Source organism: Pyrgilauda ruficollis, unplaced genomic scaffold (assembly GCF_017590135.1).
Source record: "Pyrgilauda ruficollis isolate IOZ18807 unplaced genomic scaffold, ASM1759013v1 scaffold53, whole genome shotgun sequence".
NCBI classification, from domain to species: domain Eukaryota; kingdom Metazoa; phylum Chordata; class Aves; order Passeriformes; family Passeridae; genus Pyrgilauda; species Pyrgilauda ruficollis.
This window is the reverse complement of record NW_024526933.1, coordinates 3331393-3350763: the sequence shown is the minus strand read 5'-3', so window position 1 is coordinate 3350763 and position 19371 is coordinate 3331393. Positions and strand designations below refer to the sequence as shown.

At 39.2% G+C, this 19371-nt stretch overlaps 1 protein-coding gene across 6 annotated transcripts in view; it reads left to right on the top strand.

The window, feature by feature from the left end:
• NTRK2 (neurotrophic receptor tyrosine kinase 2) overlaps positions 1-19371 on the top strand; it is a 193797-nt gene that overhangs the window by 4070 nt on the left and 170356 nt on the right. For all 6 annotated transcript variants that reach the window (XM_041480766.1, XM_041480767.1, XM_041480771.1 and 3 more), the window contains exons 2-3: positions 15130-15204; positions 15436-15507. In XM_041480766.1, the coding sequence (XP_041336700.1) occupies positions 15130-15204; positions 15436-15507 (147 nt within the window). The remainder of the gene's footprint in view (positions 1-15129; positions 15205-15435; positions 15508-19371) is intronic.

Below are 19371 nucleotides of genomic sequence, written 5' to 3'. Positions count from 1 at the left end.
ATTTGTTCTTTTTTTTTTTTTTTTTTTTTTTTTAACTTCCTTTAAAGATCTGGATAATTGGTTAAGGTGAGTTAAAAGTAAGCACTGTGAAAATCAGTTTTGTAATTTCTAGGTTCTAAAAATACTCCAGGATCACAAAGCACTGAATTTTATATATGTTCTTTTCTTTGCTCCCAGGAAACCTTTTGTATGTCTTGTTCTAGACGTTGCCCTTCTGGTTTGTGAAGACTAATGGGGCTCCTGAAGGTTTCCACTGAGGCTGTCTCAATCAGGCAGAGACAAAACAGCTCATGAGGCTGGAAGAGAGCATCATCCTTCAGGAGGCAGTCAGTGTTGGGCAGGGTGGCAGGAACACTGTCTCTCCCTCAATATCTTTGGTCACTCAAGAGTTTTGAAAAAGGTTTGGGATGTATATAGTGCAATGAAAGATTTTGTCTTGAACACATTGTTTTCAAGAAACTTCCATTTTTTCCCATACTAATGAGGAAATAGGGCTTGGCAGTGCAGCCTGTGATATCTTTAGGATGGCATTTTCCAGATTTCTCAGGTTCTATTTTTTTCTCCATTATTTTTATGCTGACAAGTGTAACAGAGAAAGTAGCTTAGCAATATTCTGGATTCCTAATCATCATAGGGCAAAAAAATTTTACGTAACTGAACATGGGCCTGATTTCTCCATTTTGGTTTTCATTTTTAATTAAAGAGGGATCTCCTATCTCCCTTTTTTTTTTTTTTTTTTTTTTTTTTTTTTTGGGATTGCAATTCATTCACCCATGTTTGTCATATGTCTCTACACAAATATCTAATGGGTTTGGCCCTGAAAGTTGTCTCCAGATACCCTTGCCAGAGCAGGAGAAATGTAGCAGGTAATGGAGCAAAGAATTCTAAAACTGCTTCAGTGTGTTGTTGATGTCAGATGTATATTTAGCTTGTTACCTCTGAAAAACTGCCCTTTAAAAAGCAAAGCAGATTGTATAAAATCACTAATTTACATGCATTTCAAATGGAGAGATAAATCCATAGAGGTTTGCAACCTATTGCTTAGGTTGTGAATATGTTTTTTACAGGATGCTGTTATGTTTGTGAAGATCTCTTAATCTAGATGTATGTAGTACATCATTGCTGTTAAATTATATATGATCATATATAATTGGGATGCATCTTAATTCCTGGTTGATTGTGAACCTATATTTTCAGAAACTGCAAAAGGCAAACTGAACTACTGCCTGTCCTGAAATGCACATATGGAGTTTCTGTGTTTTTACATAACTACTAATAATCGTAATGTTACAGTATCACAGGACCACAGAATGGGTCAGGTTGAAAGGGACTGCTGGTGGGATCATCTGGTCCAACCTTCCTGCTCAAGAAGGGTCTACTGGAGCATGTGGCACAGCATTGTATCCAAATGGTTCTTGAATATCTCCAGTGAGGGAGGCTCCACAACCTCTCCAGGCAATCTGTTCCAGTGCCTGGTCACCTGCACAGTAAAGAAGTTCTTCTTCATGTTCAAGTGGAACTTGCTGTGCATCAGTTTCTGCCCATTGCCTTTGTCTTATTGCTCAGCACCACCAAGGAGAGCCTGGTTTTGGGCTGTTGACATTGTTCTTTCAGATACTTCCATACATTGACAAGATCACCTCTGAGCGATCTCTTGTCAAGTCTGAACAGGCCCAGATTCTTCCACCTTTCCATGCAAAGGAGATGCTCCAGTCCCTTAATCATATTCACAGGCCTCTGCTGGTCTCTCTCCAGGAGCTCCCTGTCCCTCTTGTCCTGAGGAGCCCAGAACTGGACAAAGCACTCCAGATGTGCCTCACCAGGGCTGAGTAGAAGGACAGGATCACCCCACTCACCCTGCTGACAATGCTGCTCCCAATGCACCCCAGGACACCATTGACCTTCTTGGCCACCAGGGCACACTCCTGGCTCATGGACAGCTTGTTGTCTACAACAGGACCCCCAGGTCCTTCTCCTCAGAGCTGCTTTCCAGCAGATCAGCTTCAGCCTGTTCTGGTCCCTGGGGTTCTTCCTCCCCAGTGCAGGACCCTGCTTTTGCCTTTGCTGAATTTCAGACAGTTCTTCTCTGCCCATCTCTCCATCCTGTCAAGGCTGCACTCTGGGGTACTGGCCACTGCTCCCAGCTTTGTGCTGTCAGTGACCTGCTGAGGAGGCATCTGTGTCTTTGTCCAAATCACTGCTGAACAAGTTAAACGACACTGGGAGACACCACTTGTGATGGGCCTCCAATTAGACATTGTGCCACTGATTGCAGATCTTTGGGATCTGCCATTCAGCCAGGTCTCAGTCCAGCTCACTGTCCACTCATTTAATTTGTGCTTCCTAAACTTGCCTATGATAATCTCATGTAAGACAGGATCTAAAACCCTGCTGGAGTTGAGGTAGCCTTCATCCATCCAGGTAATTGTCCCATCATGGAAGGCAATCAGGTTGGTCAAACATAATTCATGCTGAATTATGATAACTTCGCTGAATCCATGATAACTAATTCTGATCACCTTCTTGGTATCCATGTGGATAAAGATGGTCTCCAGAATGGGGCACTTTCCAAGGATCAAGGTGGAGCTGGCTGGCCAGTAGTCCTCTGGGTCCTCCTTCTTGCCCATTTTGAAGACTGGGGTGATGTTTACTTTCTTCCAGTCCTCAGACACCTCTCCTGATTGCCATGACTGTTCCAGGACAACTGCAAGCAGCCCAGCTGCGGTGTGTGCCAGCTCCTCTTCAGCTCCTTGTGAATGCATCCCATCAGGACAGCATCTTTTTATTTGTTCCAAGTATCCTGTTGCTGCTTTCACTTCCTGTGTATCTCCTGCTTGTTCTTCACTTCTGACAGGAGTTTTTTGCTCATCCATGCAGCTGTCTTGCCCTCTTTGCTTCATTTTTTAATCCTCAGGGTGTACTGGTCTTGAGCTTGGAGGAGGTGATGCATGAATATTTAGTGATCGCCTCTCTTGGACCCCTGTTCTCTGCAGGGCCTATTCCCATGGGATTCTTCCAAGAAGATCCTTGAAGAAGCTAAAGTTGTGTCTCCCAAAATCCAAGATTTCAATCTCACTTGCTGCTCTGCTTCCTCCATGCAAGGTGCTGAACTCCACAATCATCTCATGATCACATTGCAGAATTGTAGTGGACTTACTGGAAAGGAGCCACACCATGGAAATTCAGTATTTATGTTTTTATTATATTCTTGTAAGAAAATTATGTGCATTGAGTGTTGATCGTAGACAGAGGCTATAGCTGAAACTTAAATATTTTTAATACCAATTCAGCTATATGTGTTTCTGTGTAGTGTTTTCATTGTTAGGATAAATTATTGGAGATCAGGTTTCAGGTCAATATTCTTTTTTTCCTAGACAAGGCCTAAAGTAATGAGATTTTTTTTTCTTCAGAAGTAAGATAAAATGGAAGGAAGCAGGCCAAAGGTGTCCAAGGTATTTTCAGAGGCACTTTGAGAGATTGTAATCTTTGAGTGGTGTAACTTGAACTTTACTTTGCTAAAGCAAACTAGTCCTGATCTTGCAAGGTAGTTACGTGCTTTTTATTTCAGGGGGAAGCTGAGGCTGGGATTCTGGCCTATGTAAAGTCAGTGGCAAAAATGAATGGAGTTAGTGTTTCGCCAGCATAGTTTGGAGTATGTATGTGAAGGATGAAAGGATTCAGGCATTTTCCTGCCTTTTTAAAGTTTGGAAGAGATGGGGCTTGTTGCTCGATTACTTGATGTGTTTTTGACTTGCAGTTTTTTTTGCCTTTCATGTGTTTTCGTTCTGTATGAATATTAAATACTTTGAGGTAAGAGGAAGCTAAGAACGAGTATTTCAGGCAGGAGCCTTTTACAACATTTCAGATAATTTTGCTTTGGAATGAACCTCCTTGTGCAAAAAAAAGTTGCAGCTCCAGCTATGTATTGGTAGAGGATATATAGTTCATTGTATACAGTTGTCTGATGTATAAATAAAAAGAAGGCAGTGAATTAATCAATCTATTGCTGAAACAGACAACAGTGAAATGGTAACACTTCTGAGCTTCTTATGAAAGGATCTGTCCACAGAGCTATAGTTGAGGCTGGGAAAGTTACCTATTTTTCCTCTTGGTTTGACAGGTGAGCCAAAAGAAATCTTCCAGTTTTAAATATAAATGAAATCAGTTTTACCTTTTTAATTTCCTAACCATGCCTGTAAGACTAAGTAAGGCTGTGTTCAGCAGGTATCTTGTGGACCGTGGCTGCCCCACACTGAGCAGTAAGATTCATGTGAAGAGTGCACTGGGTGTGACTTCCCATTCTTTTGCAACAACCGTCTGGTTTTCTGAATGCCAGACGGCATGGCAAGCATATGCAGATAAATCATGCGCACATCCTGGGCATGTCAGACTTTCTGGGCATGGATTGGAAGACCTTCCCACAGCATGTGCTCTGGGCATCATGCGCTGGACCTACTAATCGTGTCTGGGACTGTCTCAGACCTCAGCATTTAAAATCTGGCAACTCCCTACTAACTGTGTAGCTAAGGCATTTAACTCAACTGGCTACTCTCCACAGTGGAGAATGTGCTTCTTCCAGGAAGTGATTCAGGAGGCTAAATTAGGTTCCCACTGCAAATTACCCCATGCAGTTATCCCCTTCCATGCCCACTGACCATTAAGAAAACAGTGGGGACTTAGTTCACTGGGGTGGGGGACAAAAACAAGATCTTCCTTTCAGCAAGCGGGGTCACAGTGTGGGCTAAACTGATTTTGTGGTCCTAGGTGAACCATTTCAGCATGCATGTGAAGAGCTGCTCTGCTAGAAGCAGAGCATAGGTCTGAACCAAGGTCTTGCATGTCAGCATCTTAACTGCTGGTCCTGTATGGTGTACAGATGTGGGCTTGCCTTGGTTCTTCCTGTCTGAGTTGCCTTCTTTGGCATGGAACATTCAAATGTGATTTTGGGTCAGAGAGCAGGACAGTCTGTTTAGCTAAGAAGCTGTGATGCTTATTTGTGTAGTGAGACGGCTGAGTCCTGCTTCTCTTCACTGAGTGTCAAATTACAGCCAAAATGAGAACAGCACAAACAGGTAAGGTGGAGATTGCCCTCTTTCAGATGGCTTTGTAAATATGGTATCTTCTGAGAGACTGGAATCATATTTCCTTAGGGAGATGAAGAAATTGAATCTGGTGCCCCAGATGCCACTGGAGCATTATTTACAGCATTTCCTCCAAATGTATGATCTTCAACCTCATAAAAAGATGTCAACCCTAAAAAAAAATTTTTTTTTTTTTTTTTTTTTTTTTTTCTTTCCCCCCTCACTCACTAGGTGGGTGAATAGTCTACTGCCTATTCATCTCCTATTCTCCTCTCCAATCTTGCATCTTCTAATTTTTAGAAAGAGGTTTTGGAACACATTATGCATACAGTGATTGTCACCTGGTAAACACATATACTGTTTTAAGAGTTTTAAGTTTAGAATGGTAGCAAGTAAGCATCTTTCTAAGACTCTATTGTGCACAAATCACAGAGTCACATCATATGCTGAGTTGGAAGGGACCCTCAAGGATCGCTGAGTCCAGCTCCTGGCCCTGCACAGAGCACCATCTCCAAAAGTCACACTATGTTCCTGAGAGCATTGTCCAAATGCTTCTTGAACTCTGTCGGGCTGGTGCTATGACCATTTCACTGGGGAGCCTGTTCCAGTGCACAACCACCCTCTGCATGAAAAACCTTTTTTCTAATACCCAACCTAAATCTCCACTGACACTTCTTGCCATTCCCTCAAGTCCTGTCGCTGGTCACCACAGAGGAGAGATCAGTGCCTGCCCCTCCTCTTCCCCTCATGAGGAAGTTGTAACTGCTGTGAGGTCTGTCCTCAGTTTCCAGATTGAACACACCAAGTGGCCTTAGCTACTACTCATAGGGCTTCCCCTCAAGACCCTTCACCATCTTTTTTGTTGCCCTCTGGATGGTCTCTAATAGTTTAATATTGTTCTTATACTGTGGTGCCCAAAACGGCACACAATATTCAAGGTGCGGCCAGTGCAGAGCAAAGCAGAACAATCCCTTCCCTTGACTGGCTGGTTATGGTTTTGCCCTTATTTATAAATAGAACAAAATTACAAAATTACAAACATTTTGAATTGAGGCAAATCCATGCGGCATTAAGCCACAAGGATCACCTAAGTAGAAAATACTAATGCTGGATACTACTCTGCTATAGATATCACTGCAAATCTGAGATCGTGTTTGTGTGCTATGACTGTCTTGTTGCCTGAAACTTATGTCATTTAGGGAATATGAAGGTAGCACAGGTGCAGAAATAGATACCACTTGCCTTAGAAGTGGGTGGAAGAAAGACTCCCAGCATTTCTCCCAACTCTTTGTGGCATTCCTGTCTGCATTGACACAGGGCAGTTGTTCCTTCTGTTGCATGGTTTGGTTATGTGCTGGGGTTTTGCCTGCTTTAGAGCACTTCTGCACGTTCTCATGAGTTCTAATGGACAGTTTAACTTGTAGCAGTGTTGCTCTTCACACTGATTGTCTGAAATGAAAGTTTTAGGAGGTGAGAATCCCAACAGTTGGAGGTATCATCAAAATACCAATCTATCTTACATTTGTGGGTGAGCACTTCACCATCACCGCCTATGTCTTGGGCCAGGGGCACTGCTGCAGAGGATGTGTAGGATGGAGGAATGCTGAAAAGTGTGTCTGGTACTGGGGTGCAGTCATGAGAACCATAAGCAGAAGCAGGCTGGAGGATGAGAGAGGTACTGTTCCACTCATAAGCAGTGGCAGGGACAAAAGCTGTAACCGTAAATGAAGAATGATGTGAAAGTAGTGGTGATGAGGAGAAGGCAGCTTTTCAGAGCTAGTAAAGAAGGCTGAATACTAACTAAAGATGTCACCTTGTGAAAGAGGTACATGCAGGGTAAGAGTTTCATTTGAAGGCAAAATGGTAAAGAAGGTGATCTAAGGTTTGAAACTATAATGTATAATATATAATATATAATATGTAATATGTAATATATAATATATAACTAAAATAAATGCTTACAAAAGAGTGTATTTTCCTTATACTTCAAAAGTATAACAACAAATACAGCCACGAGCAGGCTTTATGAGTACAAGCTGATCAGAGTCTAGAAGGAGCATTGCATGTGTCACATAGCAGAACAAACAGAAATACAAAGACAAAACTCAAAAACACAGGGTAGTTGTCTGGGTGTGCCATTGTGACAGAGAATTTGCTCAAAATTAAACTGGCCTAGTACAGAAATGCAGAAAGGAAACAGTAGCAGCAATGTGGCAGTCAGGACAAGTATTAGAAAAATTCTGGATTCTGACAATTGTGCAGAAAGTGTAATAAACACATCATTATGATAATATATGCAGTGCCAGTAAGAAACTACTTATATTAAATGAAGAACAGGATTCCTCAAGTGGAATAATGCTAATAGAAGAAGCTATGAATTCAAAAGCTTGGCCAGCTACAATGAAAAGTGGACTATACTATAATGTAAATAAATGTGATAAAGTGAAATAGGAAACTGTGAAGAGCAAATAAATGTGAAACAGTGAATAATGCATCTGAAAGGTAATACAAATGATGTTGAAATGTTCTCTGAAAAACACATAGGCTAATTTTAAGTGGTAAGATTGGTGTCGTCATACAGAAAGTGGCAACCTCTTCTGGTGCAAGACAGGGTGAGGTAAACATGAAAAAGACAACCCATAACCCTTTTGGAATGTTTCAGTAACATAATGTGAAGTTTTATTCATGTATGTTTTTTATTAAAAGACAAGAGTGTCTTGGAGAAGACACAGATCTATGATTAGGGCTGCAGAAGATATTTCACAGGTTTTGGAAGGGAGTCTAGGAAACCAATTGTGAACTTTGGCAGCAGATGGTATCATTTGCAGAATGGAAAAACATCTACTTGTTGGGTTCTCAGTGTAATAATTGCACAGAAAAGGGGTAGCGGTTGTGACCATATATAGGCTCTCAGGACTTAAATAAAAACAGAAGAAAGAAACTTTTTTGCTGGCTAATGGAAAGGGGACTATTTTTTGAGATGTCAGGAGTCAAATTGTTCAGCAAATGTAATGTATTGACAGGATATAGATGGATTTTCCTGGATAGAGGCCTTTAAATTTTGCATCTTTGCTCCACCCTTTGGAAGTACTGCCTTTTGATGTGTACCTGGCGTGAAGTGCACTGCATGCAGGGAATGAGACATTAAACAGGGTAGCAGGTGCAGGTATATGTCTTGATGATCCAATGATCCAGAGCAGATTGATTGGAGTATTTGATATTCTAATAGCCAGTAATTTTAAACTGAATAAAACCAAATATTAATGTCAAACAGTGGGAATTGTATATGTGGGAGAAGACTGACTTCAAAGGAGATTTCAGAAGGAATGTCTTATGTTGACTGAAAGAGTCAAGGAATACTGAACATGTCAGAACCGAGAGGAGGAAAAAACTGTTGTAGGGGACATTGATATATGTCAGAAGCTATCTAATTACAAAGGATGTGTGGCTACTTAAGACATCTCTTCCAGAAAGTCTCTGTCTGAGTATGGGCATGAAAGGAAGAGAATTCCAAGGTTTTGACAGCAACCAAGAAGCTTTAATGTTTTGATTTACTGAGGGACTTAAAAAGATGCATATAAGGGATGGCTGTGTGAAATCTTACTGTGCTCTTGTGGAATGGATGTTTTTCCATTCTCATTTGCATCAAGGCCAGTGACAACTATAGCGATCGTGTATGCAAGTGCTGAAAAGAGAGTATTTGCATTACTACTTTTTGAAGACTAGGTGGTTCTGCAGGAGAAAAATCTGTCACTTATATTCGTATTTATTCATTCCTTTGAGATGTTCTTTCATCCTTGCAAAGAAATAATATCATCAACAACAACAATAATAAAGATTAGTCTTATGACTTCTTTCTGTTGAGAAATAATGGAAAGCCACCTTCGCTACTCTCTTTGTGTGTTAATGTACTGTGTGATTTTTAGCATATATATTATAAAGGGTCTGTATGGGAGTTTAAGCCTCATGCTAGCAACCTGCATGGATTATTTCATACACAGGGGATGAAAACATGTTTTGAAGATAAGTATAAGGTCAGAGATTAAAAAATATCTTTTAGAATAATAGGTCATTGTTTGGCCTTCTGACAATAAAATGGAATATCAACATTTCCAAAATATCTTTGCTAAAGAAAAACAAGTCTGTAGCTGTCATGTATTCCTGGAAAAACATCAAAAATTCATGTGTTGATGCAATATCAAATGTACAAACTTAGGGATCTCAAAGGGGAGGACAGGTCTCTAAATGGAGAAAATACTTAAGCTCTGCATGCATTTGGGGGAAAGTAATTCTGAAGATGGGGCTCATCAAGAGCATAAATCTGGAAAGCTGCATGAAATGTCTTGAGAGTTTGCTTGATTTGGTAGTCTGCTCTCTGAATAGAATAAAACAAACACCTTGAAGCTAAACCAGAAACATAAGTAAGACCAAGGGTGAATTACGTTTCATTTTCCCTGCCTTACAGTAACTTTCTTTAAAATTTGCATTCCAGACATGTTCATTTATTTTTACTTTTGCCTTTCATGCTGTAAAGCGGGAACTAATGTTGGCTTGACACTTCCCATTTTCCAGGCAGTTGTAGTCATAAGCAAGAGCGCAGATCTGTTCCTGCAGTACCAAAACAAGTTTGGTATTTCCACTGAATTCCCATTTTCTTCTGCTTTAAACTGGTGGGTTGGCACCGATTGTTCAAGAGGATGGCTTTGGAGAATCAATTTGCAGTGGCAGCTATGTGCTACTAACTGAATAATAGTATACTGTTGTGGCACAGAATGTTTGGGCCCTGCTGCCTCCTGGCAGTTGACACAGCCACACATCAAGAACAGGGAATTGTTGAAATTAACCGATCTCTGACATTGCCTGTGAGATGTTGAGTTCCAGATTGTCCTGAACAATGCATTACCTGAGTATGGGATGTCTGTACAGCAGGGTTTGCTGAAAAAATGGGCATGTCTGTGTCTGTGAAAAAAGATCCCAGAGCTAATTATGTTGTCTCCAGAGCTGCTGTACTGGCACGTGGAGAGCTATTTCCTGAACTCTTCTGTGACTTGTGGTTAAATACTCTAAATGTGAGGAAAAAGCCCTTAGGGAACCTGTGATAGTGGCAACCAGTTTTTTACTCGTTGTGAAACACAGGGTGATTCACGGTTTATAAAAAAAACAAAACAAAACAAAAAACCCCAAAAAGCCACTGCAGCACTTGCTCAGAATTTGTCAGGAGACACTGGGCAGCCAAAGGAGAAATCAAGCACTGGTAGAATTTCTGAATGCTAGGTAGGTCCACCGTGGATGGTCTTGACACACTGCACCTTTCCTGAGTTATGGCACACTCCTCTAGCAGTAGAGTTTCTGTTTCCTGAAGTTATTCTCATTAAATCTCATACTTTTGGTACCAGATGGAGGAAGCAAAATAGAATAAAATAATTGGAGTAAGCTTGTGTATTTGCAGAATATTTGCTGGGTTTAGGTGTCTGTATCACACTCATTGCTTGTTAGGAAATTCCTTCCTTGAGGAAGGTTGGTCCTATGCAGGAAGATTTTATTGACTGAACAGAGATTATAGCATTGATGCCTACATTTGTCAGAAACTTTACATTTCTGATATGCAGCTTGTGTGGCTCTGTGCTTCATTTTCCAACTGTGAGTTTGTACCACTTCAGCATTATTTTAAACTTGGTTTCAGAGGGGGGTACAAATGTAACCCAGTACAATATGCCAGGTTTCATTAAGTACTGTATAGTTTACAAATTTTACGTGATCTTAATGCATAACAATGAATCAGTCTGCATTTGTTGAAAATGCCTCTAAGTTTTAGCCTACTTTTTAAAGAACTTGGTATTGCATTCGAGTTTGTAAGAAGATATGGCACCAGGGAAGATTGCAATGTTTAATTTTCAATATTAACATACAGCTCTCACAGTAATCTAGACTAGGGACATAGTGACCTGTCATTAAATGGTAATTAATCTACCGACAGTTCAGTGTCTGAAGTGTGCTGCCTTTGTCCTCTAAAGACTTAGTGAAAAAACACCTTGGAATATAAAGCTTTTCCAGAGTTCAGAAACATTTCACCAGTGAGTGTTTATTAATTTTAAAATCCTTGTTTCTATGAACTAGACATATAATTTATTTATTTTTTGGAGTGTTAAGAAAATATGTTTCCCATAAAGGGCATTTTTTGGCAACAGAAATACTTCTGGAGCTGCATTACAGTGTTATTTGCTTGCATCTATGTTGTTAAGACTAGCATGTGCTAGTTTTTTTCCACCATGTCCTTATAGCTCCAGATGGAGTAGTACACCTTAACATACATTAAGCAGGAGGAAATAGAGTAAGGAAGTTAGGAAGGCATATTTCTGCTGGTCTTTTGTATTCAGGTTAAGGAAAATATTTGAAAATTGGCATGGAATCCATTTTTTAAATTACTAAGGAACATTAAATAATCTAGGTGGCTTTAAAGATCAGAACCCACTTTCTCTTCATGCTTTCGCAGTTCAGAAGTTGCTTCACTGATGTTAAACATAATCTGTATCCTTTCACTTGAGCAAAAGTGAAGACCACCCTCTCAAAGGAGATCTTACTTGGAGGAGTTGACTCTTATAGGTTAGGATTTCAAACTGTTGTTTCCAAAGGGTTGTGACAGTGGTGAAGTGTGAGTGTGTGATATTATTCAGCAGCTGCTGAAGTGTGGTGAGATGAGCATGCTATTGTAGGTTGCAATGTGCAACCTAGGTGTGTGATTCTGAATCCCTTTATTAGAATTGTTCAGTAGTTTACAATGGAGAGATAAAGGTCTGAAGACAACTATTGTTTACTCTCTACTCATTGAAGGAGATGCAGAATGCTGTAGTATAATCAAGCAAATAGCTTTGCAGGCAGCTAAGGGCTTGATTTAGAGGCAGCAGCCAGTATTTGTGAACTGATATATGTGGTCTGTCTGGTGCTATCCAGCCAGGTTCTGGCAGAGCAACAGTGCTGTGATGTGCAGTGGGAGCTTCCAAGCTCTTCACGTGACTTCAGGCAGCTGTGAGTCAGTGTGTTTTTCTTTCGTGCTACAGTAAAAATGTTCCGTTGAAGAATAGGGTTGATATTCTTAAGGGCAAGCAGGCAAATTGCATTCTCAGTGTTGCCCACTGCAAGTCAAAGCTTTTAGAGTATTAATGTTTGATGATAAGTAACATTAAGGTAAAGTAGTTGTGAAGAAGGTAAAAATAGACTTCAGTTAGGGAGAGGTTTTATTTCAGATCTCCCTCTGAATTAAACAGAAGAGCAACTTCCCCTTATAGGGTACAGCTACATCATTCTACTCCTTCCTTTCTCACTGCTATGACATAGCTGCAAAGGCTTAACTTGAAACAGACTTGTTAAATGAATAAGGGTAAGAGGATGTGACCTGCTTATGGTAGATTATGTCTGTCCACTCTTTCTTCAAGGATTCCCAAGTGCATAAACTTTGCTTTACTGTTGTGTTTTGTACTGCTTTTACAAGTGTATTGCAGAGCAGTTATTGAATTAATTGCACTTAGGCAAAAATTCTTCTGGGTCCCAGACAGTATGGTTGTGGAAAAGTAATGGGTTCTTTTGGTTCTTTCCGCTAGAAACTGGAATTATGAATCACTCATCTTAGAGAAACCAGTACCAGCTCAAAGTAAAGAATGCCCTGCTCTCCCCCACCTAGGGTTTCTTCTAAGGGATGCAATAAGAGAAGGAAGGAAGCTACCACAAACTCATACTACTACTTCCCAAATATACTTTGTTTGGTCTATTTCCTGATGGACTGATACCAATCTTTTCATATAGATTGTGTGCTCATACTAAGATTTGTGTTTGATGTAAATTGTGAAGCTTCATTGGCTTCAGCAGAGCTGAACTATTTTATACTGAGGCTTAACACAGGATCTAATACAATAACAAATTTTGTGCAACACTGTAACTTATGTCATGTTCTGGAGTTTCTTGTAGCGAGTGGTTCGGTTAAATATTTATGTGATTAAAATTGCAATCTCAGATTTGGATTGGTGGTATGTGTGTTTAAGTAATGGATCTGCATTTTGGCAGTGTTTGTCAGGTTTGAGGTTTTGGTGTTTTATGGTGTTTTTGTTTTTTTTTTTTTGTTTTTTTTTTTTTTTTGGTTTTTTTTTTAATGGCCTAATTCTTAGCTAGTGCAACTGGTTATTTTGTTTCTTTTCTTTAAATCTGAGTCTCTTCACACTTTGTGTTTCACTGTCCATTTTCCTCAATTCCTGCTTTTATGCGATTTTCCTATCTCTATTTGACCTTGGCAGGATTACTGTTGTTTGATAACTGAGGACAGGATGAGGAAGGTACCTTTGAAAACTCGTGCATAACTTTATTTTGTAGCATTATGATGTCCAAGTGTCAGAGAAGGTGGATGATATTTAACTCAAAAATGAGTTCTTTAGGGCATGTTTAAAGGAAGTATGTTCATTAATTTGCAGGACTCTTAGATGAAGGAATTGATAGATATTTGTATACTATTTCATCACTATTACTTGGCAAAATTTGTAAACTTACCAACCCACCGAAAAACCCCAACCAAACAAAATAGATTCATATATATTGAGATATTAAATTACTCTGTCTTAAAAATTCAGAAAAGGAAGTATGAAAAACAAAGGACTCTTATCTTCTAATGGATACACTTTGTTAAGCTTATTCTGAAAAGTCTTGCAGAGCAGTCAATGTCATATGATGCTGTAGTAATGTGTTCCATCTAGCATCATGTATTCTTTTTACTGCCCTTCTTTTTCCCAAGGGACAATGGATGCCATTAGGGGAAGCTTTTTACTTTTCCTGGTGCATGGTGAGAGCATAGCCCAAGTCAGCACTGCAGCTTCGGAGTAGATCCCAACCCAACTCAACCCAACCCAGCTTCTGCTGAGATTTAGAAACACAATAAATTTCTTTTGACAATGTAATCCATGCCCCAGCTCAGGTGCATGGATTACCTTTGGAAGAGCAGTATACCTTCTTACTAATTCACTGGAATTCCCTTTAAATAAATTCTAAAAAATGCTTTGAATGAAGAAAAGTTTTCTTTTAACAAAGAAAGTTCTCATTCATAGGAGAACCTGCATGTTTGGTTAGTTTGTGATGCATGTGAAAACATATGTCTCTTTAAGTTTTCTGGGACTGGGCTAATATTTTGAAACACGTGGATCCTTTAGCAAGGCATCCCTTAAATCAGGCATACTTTTCTGCCCATAATGTCGGAAAAATTGCAGTTTCCACTGATTTCTTCTTCCTGGACTGTGCAATTTCCACTGTGAAATTGTTTTCTTCCTGTAGAAGAAGTAATGATACATTTGCTGTGAGCATTTTAATTTCCAGTCTGTGGGATGTCACTTGGTAGTCATGGCTCTCACATGGTCATAATACAAAGGACTGGCTTGCATGCCCACATCCTTTTAGGCAGTTATTAAGGATATGTGAGTGGACTCAGTACTTTAGTCTGATACAGCAGTTTCTTGTCTCTTAATTTCTGCTTGTGTGTATAACATCAAGAAGTACAACCTCTGCTTTCACAATTTTCCCATTGCCACACTTTGTAAAAATAACTGAAATTACCTTGTATCAGGGAAAAAATACGTGTAAAGAAGTGGTTAAGTTAACAACATGAGGGAAAAGACTAGGGAAGTATGATTGTCTCTCATAAGTGGGGATAACTCCAGTACTACCTTTAAACTTGCCCCCTTTGTTGTTGTTAAATCCGTGGGGTAAGGACATGTGTGTTGGAGAATGGTGACATTGTAATGCAGCTTTATTTGGCCTTCAGGTTGACTTGCTTTCTTCATTTCTCCTGTGTAATAATGAGCTGCTCCCTTGTCCCACAAAGTACCATTTAAATGGTGAGGAAGATTTTAAAGAGCACTTTTGCTTTGCAGTCGGTCTAATTAGGACTTAGAACTAATTACAGTAGGTCAGCAATCATGACTGACTTCCATATATCAGTGTATGATTTCTGAACAGTCAGAAAGTCAAGGAAGGATCCACTTACATACTTCTTTTTGTTTTGCTTTTTCAACAGTTACATCGCAAACCAGCCAAATTTGGAAAGTATCAATGACAATGAGGTTGGATTTTATGTTGGACTTAAAAATCTGTGAGTATGAGATACATTTTATACAACTATTTTTTCTGTATTTCTTTTATAGAGGCATGTAGAGACCTTATCAAGGTGTATCCCTAACTTTGTGTGTTACTGAGGAAAGCTGTAAATCTTGCAGCTCAGCCTTGTAGAGATTTCATCCAAACTCTTATTTTAATAGTTATTTTCATTACACTTTCCATCATATTGAAATGAAACATTTTAACAGTTTATTTATTTTCCTAGGACTGTGGTGGACTCAGGCCTAAGATTTGTGTCCCGTCATGCATTTGTGAAAAACGTGAACCTACAATACATGTGAGTAAGAATACTGTCTGCATTCTAAGTCAAAACTGCCCAACTCTTGTTAATTTATTTATTGTTAATTTATTTCTATCTCTTAATCTATTTCTATCTTATTTGCATAATTTAAAAAAATATTTTAAAAATATTTTAACAAGACTGACTTAGAATGGTCTTCTATTGTTAGTTGTCCTTAAATAAGACATATATGGTAAGGAACTGGCGGATCATAAAAACATACTGTGTGAAAAGACCATCCAGTTCATTATTCTGTCTCTAGAAGTATACTTTGGCTGTGTCTTTTGTGATAAGTAATGTAGCACAAAGAGTGTTGTCTCTTGATGGTATGATGTCCACAGTGTGCATCACACTCAGTGACATGGTTTTGACTAGCTCTAGTCTGATTTGATGAGCTGAGCATATTTTAGCAGCTGCAGTGCAGGAGATGTATGCATGGAGCACATCTAATATTTTGATCAGTGTATGTGCCCAGAGACAGAGATATGACTATGACCTGAAGTCCTACAGGTGATTCACTTAGACAGCTCACTTAAGATCAGAACTAATGCGCCCAGAGCAGAATATAGGAATGATGTTGCTTTCACACCCAAATGTGATTTGCAGTTCATGACCCATAGGAAGCAGAATTTGTACCTGCACAGCTTTTTGACTGTGTTTTCCTAGATTTGTTATGCTTTAGATTTAGCAAAGGATGAACTGATCAAAGTTCTCTTTCTACAACTTTTTGCCTTCTGTGTGGGAAAGACATAGAGTAGCTCACTTTGCTACTTACATGGGAAACATGGATCTACTCCAGAAAACACTGAGATCATGTGAGTGGCTTAGTTCCTCACAAGTACCCTGTTTTAGCTAAATATTCCGATGTGTGCTTTAGTCCATACATCTTCAGCAGATGAACACTAACTTATATTAATATTTAACCGAACCCTTTGCTTTTATCCTAGTGAGATGGGGAAGACATAATGCCAAACCTTGGCTTTTTGAGATACTTCCTTGAAAAGGAAAGAACTGTTGAACAGAACACAGGGTTCTGTTTGATTTGATTGCTTTGCTCATGAGATGGAATCACTTTCTGACCGGTGTTTTCTAAACAACAGTAATTAATTTGTATAAGGAAGTGGACATGAATGCCCATTTCTGTCTAGACAGTAATTTCTATCCTTAATATGGAACAGTCACCAGAGGTGTGTGAACCAGATCTTGCAAGCCTGTTAAATTTATATCACTTCATATAGTCATTAATAAAGAGCTTTTACTATAATCAGTTGCTAACATAAAGGAAGTAAGTTCCAGAGTAAATTCAAGTGTTTGCCTGTGTAACAGTTGCTCAGTGAATTATGGCTGTAAACTATGAAACTGCATAAAGCCAAGTGCATGTGCACTGGCTGTGGAAATATGCAATAAGAACATGCTGTCTGAGGGGCATATTTGCAGAGAAAGATTTAGTGATTCTGCTGGGAAAGAAGAGGGATTCTCTCTCTGTGCAATGAGGCAGAACAAAGCAAATTCAAGTCTGGGATCAAAAGGAATATTGTGTTACATTTTTACATCTTTTCCCCAATGCATTAGCTGCTCTGAGGGAATCTGTTGCAATACCGAATGTAGATTAAGACACTGAATCTACTCATCTTGAAAGATGTTACAGAGAAGAGAAGTGGAGCCAGAAGAAGCTTGTAAAGCAAGTAATATAAGGAGGCTCAGAGCCTGAGCATGTTCAGTGCAATAAAGAGAAGATTGAAAAGGAACATACATCATTGCAATTGGTCAAAGAATAATGATCTGAAAACCAAAGAGGTTTGATTTAGATTAGATATAAGGAAGAAAGTTTTTGCAGTAAGGGTGATGAAACACTGGCACAGGTTGCCCAGAGACATGGTGGATGCCTCAGCCCTGGAAGCATTCAGGGTTACATTGGACGGGGCTCTGAGCAAGCTGGTGTAGTTGAAGATGTTGGAGAGTTGGAACTACATCACCTTTAAAGGTCCCTTAAACTATTCTATGATTCTATCCTTCTGTGCTTGTCTTATCTTTAAAAGAAGAATAGTTATGATGAGGAAAGGAATCAGTTCTCTCCATCACCATGAGTACAGTGTGAGAAATAAGGAGTTTAATTTGGAGAAAGATCAATAGAATTTTGGAAGGCCTTTCCAGCTGTCTGGGCAGGTAGACACCACAGAAATTGTGATAACTGGTATGATCCTCCTGAGAGGTTTTTATGCCTGTTGCCTTAGGGAAATGGGTTTCATGCAGTCACAAAGTGTGTCTGTCTCCAGTGTCTGCTTTTGACCAAAACTTACACAGGTACACAAGTTTTCAGAAAACTGACTGTTGAACAGAACAGAGAGACCCTATCAAAGTTACCACTTAAAGGAAAAGTATCACTATACATATGTGAGCTGCTAGGCTTTACAGAATCCAGTTGGATAGAATGCCTTTAAAGTTTTTCAGCCATAGCAGGGCTTCATTTGAGCATGCAAACTGGGAATACGTGTCTGCTGGTAAGCAGACTTTGGTAGAGCTGTAACTCATGAAGCTTCTTGTTAGAAAAAAATTAGACTGACTTGACATCTGTTCAGTTGATATAGATGAGTTCTTGATGCAGAATACTTACATTATGAACCAGAAGATTATCCAGTCTTGCACTGTGTTTTCTTTTGGTGGGGATTTAGTAATGTTGGCAGACACAGGATAAGCCCAGATAAGATGGAAAATATTAAGTGGCACCAGCTGCTCTAGATGCACAGGACAAAGCAGTAAGTATAGAGGTATTTTTTTACTGAGGCTGATCTGTTATCCCTGCAAAATGCATTTGTTTGTTTTCTTTGGCAAGTCATTATGCACACTAAAATGTTTTTGAAAGCCCCAGTGAATCATGGCTTGTTGTCGTCAGCAATAAAAATCCTGTTGACTGCCTATGAAGGAAGTATAGCTCCTGTTGTGGTTGGGACAGTGAAAACTATTAAGCGCAAACGGAATTTCATTTTGCAAGGGTAATGTACAGTGCAGGTCTTTGAGAAGTCTTAAATTTTATTTGGAGACAAATTTTTTACTATCCCATAAAGAAAATAAAAAACATTTTTCTGAAGATGGAGATAACTTTATAAGCTTGAATTTTGCTGTGTTACTGTTACAGTTTGCTTTTTTGTTCTATGAAAAATCTTTTGATGTAGTTAAGAAGCTATATTATATAAAAGTAGCATTTATTTTATGAATCATACAAGAGTATCAGTTTAAAAGAAACTTATTAACACACATTTTCTCAAGCCCTTTTTTGTAATTTCCTTATTTTTTTGGGAAAGCTTAAGTATCTTTCTAAAATTATCTATCATGAGAAGATTTGAATAATAACATAAACAACAGGAAAATAAATGTCCTAATAGATGCTATTGAAGTGTAATTAATAGCCTTGGTCATCTAATTTTGATGTTTTCATGGCCCGTAGACTCAAGTTAGCCTACAGTTTCATTTTAGTAGTGCTGTAGTTTATACGCTTATTTGCTGCTACCAGTAATGGACCTGTGTAATACATGTGCACATTGCCAGTGCCTTTAAATATGAAAACATTTCACAGCAAGTGCCTTTTTACAAAATCTTTTAAGAATAGTTGTTGTTATGTGCCAGCCTGCATCTAAGTGCATCACTAAATCATAGATTGCGAGTGTAGTGTATACGTACAGCTCCAGGTATTAAACTGTATTTGTATTTCTACACTGTTCAGGTTTAGGTAAGGCAGCCAAAGGAAACCATTTGAGATCAACTTTGCAGCAGATTTCCCCTTGTTTGCACACACGGCTGGTTCCAGCCATAGGCAGAGCAGGGTGTTGCCTGTGGAGGGAGACTGAGTGTAGCAAAATGGCC